General features: G+C 35.8%; 1 protein-coding gene across 8 annotated transcripts in view; it reads left to right on the top strand.

Moving 5' to 3' along the window:
• Positions 1-12096, top strand: part of Wrn (WRN RecQ like helicase) — a 131509-nt gene that overhangs the window by 33763 nt on the left and 85650 nt on the right. For 5 of the 8 annotated variants that reach the window (XR_012441458.1, XM_074054683.1, XM_074054681.1 and 2 more), the window contains 3 exons: positions 6010-6124; positions 8702-9128; positions 10831-10911. Coding sequence is in view for 7 of the 8 variants with exons in the window: in XM_074054683.1 (XP_073910784.1) it covers positions 6010-6124; positions 8702-9128; positions 10831-10911 (623 nt within the window). In the remaining variant the exon portion in view is untranslated. The remainder of the gene's footprint in view (positions 1-6009; positions 6125-8701; positions 9129-10830; positions 10912-12096) is intronic. The other 3 variants (XM_074054682.1, XM_074054687.1, XM_074054684.1) reach the window with 2 other exon arrangements.

Genomic DNA, 12096 nt, shown 5'->3' with positions numbered 1-12096 from the left:
TTAGATTTAAATGATGCCTTCTTTTGTATTCTTGTGCATCCATACTCACGCCACTCATTTGCCTTTAAATAGGCTGATTCTGAAAGTAGGTTACCCAACTTGGATATAGATAGTGCTTCCCCAGGGATTTTGAGATAGTCTTCATATTTTTGGTAATGCTCTGGCAAAAGAGCTAGGGAAATTGACAGAGACCCTAATTGCTATATGTATATGATCTCCTTATCTATAACCCCACAGAACAGGCCTCTCAGGCAAATACTATCTCAGTACTAAACTTCCTAGCTACTAGAGGATATAAGTTTTCTCCTATGAAATCCCAAATTACTTGACAACAGGTCCATTATCTGGCATTTATTCTAACACTGGGCTGGGGATCCCTCTTTCTTGATCTAGTTCAAGGAATTCTCAGTATCCCCCTTCCACAAAGAAACAACTGAGAACCTTCCTGGGAATGGTGTGTTTTGCAGAATGTGGATTCCTATTTTTGGGGTCCTCACCAAGCCCATTTTCAAGCCTTAGAAGAAGAACAAGGACCTTTTATATGGGAATCAGCACAAATAGATTTTGATAAGTTAAGGGGGACTTTTAAGTTCTGTCTCAGCCCTGGAATTGCCAGACCTAGAAAAACCATTCTCTTTGTGGCAGAAAGGTAAGGACTGAGTGAAATTGCCTTACCTATGGCTATTTCTCTAAATAATTGGGCCCAGTGGCACAGGGATGGCCTGAATGCCTTAGCATATTGGCTGCCACTGCCTTGATGATGGAGGAGGCTACCAAATTAACTTTGGGACAAACCTTAGAAGTCTTCATTCCATATCAGTTTCCAGCTATATTAGGAACCAAGCACCATCAATGGGTGATGGGTGGTAGACCAAATATCAGTCATTGCTAGTGGATTCCCCAGACATTATTCTTATGTCAAAACCTTAACCTAGCCACGCTCTGCACCAGATGAAGATGCACCAACTCACTCCTGTATAGAAACTATAGAACATGTGACCTCCAGGAGACCAGACTTAACAAAACCCAGATCTGAGCTGGGTTATTGATGGGAGTAAATTCATAAAGAATGACCAGTCACTTGCCAATGGCTTATACCTGTAATCCTAGATACCTGGGAGGCTGACATCAGGAGAATCACGGTTCAAGGCCAGCCCAGACAAATGGTCATGAGACCCCATCTCCAAAATAACCATAGCAAAAATGGACTGGAGTTTTGGCTCAAGCCTTAGAGCTCCTGATTTGTAAGTGTGAAGCACTAAGTTCAAACTCTGTCCCACCAAAAAAAAAAAGCAAAAAGAAGAAAGGACCAAAGACACACAGCACGTGCAGTGGTTGATTCCAGTCAAACTATAGAATCAGGACCTTTGTCACCAGCAAATTCTGCCCAAAAGGCAGAACTTATTGCCATTACTTGGGCCCTCAAATTGGCAAAAAATAAAAGGCAAATGTTTACACTAATTGTAAATATGCCTTCCTACTGCTATATGAACATGTGGCCATCTGAAAGAAATGAGAAATCTTGACTTGTAAAAATTCTCCCATTAAATATAGACCCGGGATCCTGAACTTGATTTTGACAGTTCAAGAACCCAAAGAGGTGACTGTCATCATTGCTCGGGCACCAGAGGAATAATTCATTTTAAAAAATTGAAGGAAATAATGTGGGTGACAAAAGCACTAAAACAGCAGCTCTCTCATTAGAACTTGGGAGCAAAGAAATGGTATTGTTTTCCTCCCATTAGGATTTATCTACAAAGCTTGAGTAAAGCTCCTCAAGAGTACAAATAGGTTCAAGACAGGATTTGTCATAAGTTCTGTTGGGTGGCTAGAAAAAGAAAGGATCCTCTTACTCCCTGTTTCTTCCAATGGAAGATCATTAAAGGGCTACATGATTCTTGTCATTTAGGCTGAAAGACATTCTCAGCCAACTAGAGGAGTTTTCAAGACCCTATCAAACAGGTGACCATGACTTGTGCTGTGTGCCAAACCAATAACCAGGGACTATCCTGAAAACTTTCCTCTTAACCCCAGCTTGTACAAAGGAGAGGGACTTTTCCAGAAGACTAAAACTTTACACAGTTCTATTCTTGCTGGGAAAATAAATATCCTTTGGTCTTCACTGATAACATTCACTGGATGACTCGAAGCTTTCCTGCACTGAAAAGACTGCAGAGGCAGCTGAATGTCTACTCAAAGAAATTATACCTAGGTTTGGACTGCCAAGAGTGATACAGAGTGACAGTGTGTCTGCCTTTATGTATAAGGTCATCCAGTCAGTTGCCCAAGTGCTCAGAATTACCTATCACTTACACTCAGCCTCGAGACCTCAATTGTCTGGGAATGTAAAATGAACCAATTGAACCCTAAAGAAAACCTTAGCCAAGTTATGCCAGGAAATTCACAACCATGGCTTAGAATGCTGCCCATCACCTTGTTGAGGGTAAGAATTGCCTAAAACCAAATTGAATCCAAGGAAAGGCTTTAGAGTCATTCAAAGAAAGCTCTTGCAAAATGATTTTTTGGATAAATATTACTAGGTCCCCTATTTATCATCAATATCCACATTTTTTTCTTTCATGCTAGAAGATAACCTTATTCTTAAATAAGGACCACCCTGATATCTGTCTGGTTATTGGTTACATGACTTGCCAGCTTTTTCTGTAAAAAACTGTTGATAACGCCAGTTTGTTACCTGCTTAGTTCAATGACTTAGCCCTCAGTAACTCTCAGGAGAAAATGCTTTGGGATTCCCACCAGTGAGCACTTTTGTATGAGCTAGACATTTCCTGCACAAGTATGCTTGTCTCCTCTAACAGGAATGGTTATGGCAGCCAGCTCCTAAAATTTCATTGCCAGTTTCTTTTCATTTATGGGGGAAATGATGGAAAAAACTCAATTTACTGTAAAATTTACTATTTTTCTATCAGCTAAGGGATTTATTTATTAGGTAAAAATAATGTCCACCTAACTTCCTTGGCATATTTGTCTTCCTGGACACACCTCCATCTCCTTCCTCTAACGTCTTCTTTTTTGGCTTCCTAACCTCACACTAGAGTTGTCCATTTCATATCTTTCTTTGTTGCATTAGAGATTACAATGGACATTTCCATGATGGTAGCAGGAACAATTTCAGCATTGATGGTGTATTCCAATTTCTCAAGGGAATTAAGCCTCAGAAACTTGTAAATTGCTGAGGCCCCATTGACTTCTTAGTAGGGACTCTCCTTCAAAATTGATGGGCCCTAGTTATGCTTACAGCAGCTCAAGGTGGCACTTTCCTCTTTTTCTAGGAAGACTGCTGCTTCTGTGTTAACAAATGTGGCATGATGTGATATAATATAAAAGGTCTACTAGCTTAAGTGGCATGCCTAAAGGAATAGGCTTCTGTGGAGCGGTCATTTTTGGGATTGTCCTGGAACAGCTTTAAATGGCTTCTCCCACTCGTGGACCCATATTGTCACTCCTCATAACATTGGTTTTTGGCCCCTATCATTTTAAAGTGCCTAACCTTTTTCATATCTTCCAGGTTAAAAGGGTCCTATTTGCAGTTAGTGGTCCTTCAAGGATTACTGCCATTTCCTCCAGAGGAACAAACACCAAGCTGTAGTTCTTTGGACTAAGTTGTCACCACATTTTACTCTTCAGCTGGCTCTATCCCACCCAATTAGTTAGCAAGGATAATGGACCCCACAGGTAGGGTCCACGCCCATTTTCAGCATGAAGAAACTACAGAAGAAGAGACCTTCTTACCTTTCTTCCCTTGTAAGCTTATAAGGGTCCATATTCCTTGAAAGGGGAATGAGATGGGACATGCAGATAGAAAGGGAGCAATAATAATGAAAAGGAGCCAAAGAACAGGTGCAGTATCACATCTGGGTACATTTTGCCAGACAGCCTGCTTCACAAGCAACCCTGAGGCTACTATTGACCTATTTTTTTGGTATGACAGCTAATAGTTCCCACTGGGACTTTGCCCAGTCTTCAAAGGTTAACTAGAGGCCTCATCTACATTATAGTTGTGGTTTGATGCATGCACCTCCCTTCAAATTACCATTCTGGTTCTGAGGGCACCTTACTAGGTAAAGCTGTTCCTTATCCTCCAAATGTTGGTAAAGCCCTCCGATTTCTTAGGAAGATCTCATAATGGTGTATGCCGATTTCCTCTGGTCCATAAAAGTGCCTAAGATGTGAGAGCTAGGGGCACTTGTCTGCTTGGTTGGGTTGCCTGCCCTCATCCTATCTTGAGAGTGTACTTTCACTTTTACTTCAATAAACCTTGTTCTGTTAAAACTCCTCTGTGCGTCAGCCCATGAATTCTTTCTTCAGCGACACCAGTAACCTACCAGACCTCAGATTCTCAGATCTCTTATTAGATCCAGTGACAGGTAAAAGATTAGTTGGTTTAGGAGAAAATCATAGCAAAAAAAGAAAAGAAAAAGACAGTGACTATTTGACATTTATCTTAGGAAATTTTGCTATGACTATAGAGTAGCACATTGAAGGATAGGAAGGTGAGATAGTTCTGCTCTTACTGTTCCTATTTTCAGTGAAAATTAGAGATGTAAGCTGTTGCCTAGATAAAAGGAGAGAGCAGATGTTAGGGGTTCAAAGAGAACTGAAATGATATGAAATGGTCATCAGAGTGGGAATTGTAGAATTAGTAATTCTAAGGGTTCATATAAGATTTGTGTCATGAATTTAAAGTGAAATGAGCCATTATTATGTTTTATTTTCAACTATATTCAACTACTTGGATTTATTCATCAAGTAGGTAAAGAAGCTGAGTTTAATTAGATTAGGGTTTTCCACAGATAAGTACTATAGAGTGGGGGAAGAGCAGAAAAGTTGAGTCTGTGTATCAAAATAATGATTACCATAATGTGAGTAAGAAGGGAAACTTCAAGACACGGGATAAGAAGGGAGGGTACTGGGTAAGGAAAACGTGGTTGGTCCAATGGATTTGATTATGAAAGTATAAAGTAATTGTATTGGTAAAAGTATAGTGGAATGAATGATGGTGCTTTGAGGGTAGAATCTTCATAGCTGAACTTTTGAAATGGTTTTATTGGGCTCGTACAAGATCTAGTGTGTGATTTAGGATTGAGGGGCTCAGGTCAGTTGAGGAAAAGATTGTTGGAAATAGGGGGAGGGTGTGGAATGAAAAGGCTACCTTAGCATCTCTGGATGTTGAAATCACTAGAAATGGTAACAGAAATAACACTGGAGGGGAAGACACTTGAACCAGGCTCTAAAATCTTTAATGAATAAAAAGGTATGATTTTAAGATCACACAGTAACTGTAGCAATCAGTAATAAAAGTTTATATCATCCTATGTCATAAGCTTCAGAGGAGCTGGACATTTAAAAGGGCAAGAGAAATGATGATAAGGAAATTCTAAACAAGGGAAGGGCTTGGGAAGAAGGGCAGATTTTGTGCTACTAATGGAGCATGATGTATCAGCCAGAATAAAGGTGAGAATTTGGAAAATGGTCACTGATTGAAAAGGCTTGAATATAATTTTACTTTGCATTTTATGAGCCCACTAAGAAGTGACTGTTGGGTAAGTTTATATTTGCCAAGCTACATTAACTATCAGTCCACATTTGTCTTGTATTAATTTCTGATTTTGAAACAGTGCTGATGGGTATAGATTTTCATTTCTGCCCTCTTCCTAGATCAGTAACAACTGTGTTGTAGTAATTTTGAATGAAGACCATTTGGAAATTTTTGTTTGTTTTGTTTTGTGGTACTGGGGTTTGAACTTAGGGTCCTGCACTTGTTAGGCAGGACCCCTATTTGGAATTACTCTAAAATTTAAACAAAAAAATTGAAAGGGAAGTAAAGTGGCAGAGATGATTTTGGTATTAAGTAAGGAAGTCTTTCTTTGCAGTTCATTTAAGGAAAGAAAATGAAATTCTGAGCCCTAATACTATTTAATGAAGTGACTTAATAAATACCTCTACTCTGTAGTTTAAAAAAATAATACTGACTTTTTTTCTGCCCAGAAGATACAATACTACCTATTGAAATGAAGAAGCAGTTGACTTCAATCTCTGAAGAGGTGATGGATCTGACTAAGCATTTCCCGGAAACTTGTAGAAAATTAGAAAATCCACAGAGGTTAAATATTATGTTTTCTTTTGTTTGTATCCATTCTGTTCTTGTATATGAAGAATTAAGTGTTAATTAAGGCAGACTGATATAAACTTGCTTTAATGCACAGACACAAACTGGTGTATAAATTTGAGAAATATCTTTCCACTTACTAAATTATACATCCAAAGGTTCAAGGCTTTTCTGTCTGCTTTAAAGGATGTTTTATCAAACAGATTTTTTGGGGGCAGAACTGGGGACTGAATTCAGGGTCTTGGCTTACTACTAGAACCTTGTCCTCAGTCCTTTTTCTTTTGGTTTTTCACATAAGGTCTTATGCTTTTGAGGGTGACCTCACACTGCAATCCTCCTTCCTTTGCCTCCAGAGTAGCTGGTTTGCAGACGTGTACTACCATGTTTAATTGAAATGATATTTTAAAAATTGTATTTACATTGTAATTTTTGACAAAGCAAAATAAGTGTATATTAAGGAAAATATTTAAAATGCAAAATTGTCCTTTCTGGTTTGGAGTATATTTCATTTAATTGTATTCAGAGTTTGGTCACTTGAAATTTGTAAGTAGACTTTTTTACTTAGTAGCTTTATGTTTTGGAGGGTTATCTATTATTACTTAAGAATCTTACCTAGTTAAGTATTAGAACAAAAGGTGCTCAAACTTAAAAGAACTTTAATAGCTAAATCACTTGAGATATTTGGGTCAGATGTTCTATACAAATTAGTAGGCTTTGACTAAAGGTGTGTAGCTAACTATTTTTGGAACCATGATCTTCCTAATCTCAGCCTCCCTCATAGTTTGGGATGATAGGTGTGTACTGCTGTTCCCAGCTCTTGGTTGAGGTTGGGTCTTGCTAAATTTTTGCCCAGGACTGGCTTAGAACCCTGATCCTCCCAATCCCTGCCTCTCAAGTAGCTAGGATTACAGGCATGAGTTACAGGCATCTGGCTTAGTTTGAGATTTTTTGCAGAAGGAAACAACTTAAGCTTTAGTGGACCTTGAAGATATTGATATTTATTTAGCATTGCTTAGTCATGATTTAATTTTAATGTTTATGTGTTGTATTGTCAGGTACATGACAATGTGCTGACTGTTGATGCTGTCTACAGGCAACTGATAAATAAATAATCCCAAGAAAGAAGGAAAAGTACACCGTACACCTGCCTAGCAAGCATGAGGCCCTAGGCCCTAAGTTCAATCTCCAGTACTGCCAAAATTATATAATAAATAAAATGATTTACAAAATTTTGAAATGTTAAAATCAATATGATTTTAGTGTTAGAATTTAATTTTGCTCTTCTTTTTGTGTTAGTGTAGACTTTGCCAACTTAAGCTTGAACCTAACTTTGGAGTATTTATGATGTAGTTTTCAGTGTGGAATTAACTAGCACTTAGTGATAGTTCATTCTCATGAAAGAGCCCATTTTTACTTGAATTATTAATTAAAAATTTTAAAATCCTGTTAGATTTCATAAAGTATAGATTTTAAATATTAAAAAATTAGAGAAGATATAACCAAAAGCAGTAATTATATAGTAAAACATGTCTTTGCTCATCATAGTCTTTATTTTTTCTAATCTCCCTACTTTTTCTAATTTCTGCTTTTATGAAGTAACTAAAAATTACTTTAATAAGACCTACATCTCATAGACAAGATAGTGGGCCTCATTTTATCCAAGCAATGGTTTTCAGTTTTAATTAATCAGATTCGGTGATCATATAGCCAATTAAAGTCACTCATTAAAATGTTATCCATTAGCAATTGCAGTTGAGTGAAATTTAATTCTTACTCATATACATCTTATCCATGTTTTTTCACTTGTTATATTTACCTACTGGGAAGTTTTCCTTTGTGTTTCAAAGAATGGTTCTGTTAAGACTCTTACATACTACCTTTGAGCTAGTAATTGATCAGTGAGTTGCAAAAGTTAGGTAAAACATGGAATCCCAAATTGTCTTTTAACTTAACATATTAATGTATGATTGTTTCCAGTTGTGTGGTATACTTCAGTAGGCCTGGTGTTTGGAGTGCTGTAGAGTGTTTCTTGTTCAGACTAACCCATAGTGTGTCACCTACAATTTAAATTTCATTTTCTTTAAAATGGAGTAAAAAATTTAAGATATTTGAAGTAATGTGAGTGCAGAGTCCTTGGAATTTTTATGATTTTTCTTCCAAACTTTTAGTTATTTTGACTATAGTTTATTAAACAACTTCTTAAAAATAATTTTGTTAGATCTTCAGGTATTCAACCCAGAACTTACTGAAATAGTCACATATAATTGATTTAATTAAAATTTTATTAAATTAATTACCAATAGAAAAGTATAGCTGTCAAGCAAGTTTGGAACTGAGCATGGTAACTTTTAGTGAGCACGAAAATCAACTGCTGGATGCAGAAGTACTTAACTGTGTAGTGAGGACCTTCCAGTGATAATCACAGATAGACATTAGGGAATGAAGAGTAACCTTAATCCAGTGGTCTTCGAGGGGAGTTCAGTTTAGAAAGCTTTGATTGAGTAAAAAGCTTTAAAACTTGACATAGTTAGTGTAATTGAAGTTGAATAATCTTTCTTTAAAACTTTTTAGGGTTTCTATAATATTGAAGAATATTTCAGAAAGTCTGTGTTCACTGAGGAAAATTATATTTGATTCTACAAAAACTGAGACTGAACTGAGACCCACCAGTGGTTTTAACTTACTGTTGGAGGATTCAGCTGTTGGTAGAGAACAACAGAAACAAATTGGAGAGCACAAAATTTTTACTAAAGTTAAAGAGGAGCCATGGGACAGAACACTTGACAATTTCAATAAACATAATGGAGCTGATGTACCTGTTAATAAAGTGAAACTAGAAAAAGATGGATTCGAAGATGGATTAGAAGACAATAAATTGAAAGAAAATATGGAAAGAACTTGTTTGATGTCATTAGATATTACAGACTATGAACTCCAAGTTTTGGAACAGCAGACAGAGGAAAAAACTCTTAAGGATAATTTTTACCAATCTGCTGAGGTACTGAATAAAGCAGAAACTTTTTTATTCATTAGTAGGAGTTAGATAACTTTGTTCTATAATGGGACACATAGGAGCTATTTTAGGCTTTATGTAGCTAACTAGTTCTGCCAAAGCAGCCATAGACAAATGTAAACAGATATGCCTTATGTGTTTCAACTTTTATCTACCAAGACAGTGGGTTGACTTTAGCTGTGAGTCATAGTTCACTGCTTGTAATTTAATATAATAAACATCATTGTTTTGTGGAAAAATTGTATAGTGTTAATAGGCACTTGCTTTAATTTGCTATTCTATTACTCATGCCTTTTATATAATATCTCTGCTTTTTGTGGATTCTTTACATATCTACTAGTGTTTACTCTTCCGAGCTTGATTTTTGGAGATAGTTTTTATTTCTGTAAAAAGAATTTCTTTCTAGTGTTGGGTTTTTGATGACTATCTGGTGTTTTTGCTCAATAGTAGTCTTTATTGTCATCTGGAGACTTAATAACCTATTTTTTAAAAACTTAATTTCTAACTTCTTTTTCATTAGTTTACAGATTACTTAAGATGCCTGTATTTCCTGGAATTTTATGCATTTTTTGCAATAAGTTTTTAGATTTTGAGGCCAGTGTAGGATTATTTTCCCGATGCAAATGAAAGTCTCGGTATAGAGAAATTTCCTGTATTGTTACCTGATTTAGTAATCCTTTCTATTGAATATGTAAAATATTTGTTTTAAAATCGTTTTCAGAATATTCTCATTCCAATCATTGTGAATAAGGTTTCCCCCATAGGAAAATACCATATTTTGTAGAAAATTCTTACTAGATACACATCTTAAAGTGAGATGTTTTCATACAACATAGAATTGCGATTATGATTTCATGTTGTGGCTGGCATCTTCTATGGCAGTTTTCCCCTTCTTATTGTATAATTATGATTTCCTTTTTTCATTGAAGACACTATTTAAAAGTTGACAGAACTTTTCTAGTAAAAAGCTTATTGTAAAATCTTTTTTTAGCTTAAACTGTGTTTAAGGCTGTATGTCCTTTTCCCATCCAAATTTAAATATTGACATTTTTGTGGGGGAGGTCCTTTCTCTATATTTATTTTCTGAGTTTCTCTTGTGTGGAATCCCTTTCTGTTGAACACTTGCTTCCTTGGGATTGCTAAATTATTGTAAAGAGTTTTCATGACCAAACTTCAGCAGCAAACTTAGTAAATAACATACCTGACAGCTTTTCAAATTCACATAGATGTTCTTTGTAAAACACTGATTGATTTAAAGATACTGCATGTAATCTTTTTTAAAAACAGTGAATATAAAAGAATGATTGCTGTTCTTGGTTTTGTACAGAACTTTTTTGACATTGTGAAGAGGTTGTTATACTCAAAAATTTTGGAGACAGTTTGACATTGTTTAACCAGAGGTGTACTTTTCACTTTGTAGTCTCATTTAGAGTGGAGAGTTTATTTGAAATTTGTTAATCTAACATGTCTGTCTTTCTAACTATATGTTTTCTTTCTCTTATATTGTTTGCTTTTTTGAGTCGTCTTCCCCTTTTTTACTTTCTACCCATGAGCAAATGAATATACCTCATACATTTATCTATTAGAAAAGAGGAAGGTGTGTGAAGATGTTTAGTGTATAGGAACTTTATTTTGTGATAAAGTGGGTATTTATGGAAATTAATGTTTGAAATACTTTTTTTTAAAGTATTTATCTCCCAATGATAATGAAGAAGATTCATCTTATATAATTGAAAGTGATGAAGATTTAGAAATGGAGATGCTTAAGGTATGTTTAACATCATAGAAAAGTCACTTCAAGTTCTTTCCAAAGGACAATTAGTTTCCAATTCATATTTCTTCATATGGTTTATGAGTAATGTTTTAGAAACTGTATACTGATTTTTAAATACACATTCTTTCTTAAAAATTTTCTTTTGAGGTATGAGGGATTGAACCCAGGGCCTCACACATGCTAGGCAAGCACTCTTATCAAGCACTACTTATAAAAGTAGTCTTATTTCTTTTACCTAGGCTCACCTTGAAGTGGAGATACTCTTTTCTCCTCCTTCTGATATTTGGAGTTATAAACTAGTGCCACTATGTCCAGCCTCTGTGTACTTTTACATCATTTTATTTTAGTCTTTTCCTGTAATTTGGGTAGTGATTAATCTGTCAATTATTGGAATTGGTTTCCTTTTCTTCCTATCCATGTTTGTCCTCTTTTATTTGGATGTTCTGTTTTTAACATTTAGTAATCTGTATTTTATTTGGTATCACTTACATTTGCTTTTTTTTGTGTGTTGTTTTTTGGTGTGACTGGGGTTTGAACTCATTGCTTTGTGCTTACAAAGTGGGTACTCTACCATTTGACTCACATCTCCAGTCCAGTTTGCTTGGGTTATTTTGGAGATGGGGGTCTCGTTAATAGTTTCTCTGAGTTGGCTTAGAACTGTGATCCTCCTGATCTCAGCATCCCAATGTAGCTAGGATTAGGATACAGGCATGAGCTTCAGTGCCTGGGTTTCAATTGTTTTTACATACTGGTTTTATATAATTTTCTAGCAGTTCAATTTTAATCTGTTTTATTGTCAGATTTGATAGTAGTACTTAGTATTTTTGAAACTTTCACTCAGTTTCCAGTTTGTTAACTGTTGGAACCAAAGATGGACAAGAAAAACCAGATAGGGGATATAGTATGTGCTTAGTATGTGCAAGGCTCTGGGTTCACTTTGTAGTATACACATGACGTGTACACACATAAACACACACACACACACACACACACACACACACACAGATGTTGATTTAGACAAATTAAGTGAAAAGTGAAGAAAAACCTAAGTGTGCTGTAGGCATATTTTTTACTCCCAAATCGAGATCAATGTGATTTTTTTTTTTAAGCAATGGGAGTGACTTCCTGATTCCTCAGTTTTGAGCTCTAGTAGTGGCAATTACAGTGATAATTAAGAAT

Source organism: Castor canadensis, chromosome 14, assembly GCF_047511655.1.
Source record: "Castor canadensis chromosome 14, mCasCan1.hap1v2, whole genome shotgun sequence".
NCBI lineage: Eukaryota > Metazoa > Chordata > Mammalia > Rodentia > Castoridae > Castor > Castor canadensis.
Note: the sequence above shows the minus strand (reverse complement) of the source record. Positions and strands in the feature narration are given on the sequence as shown.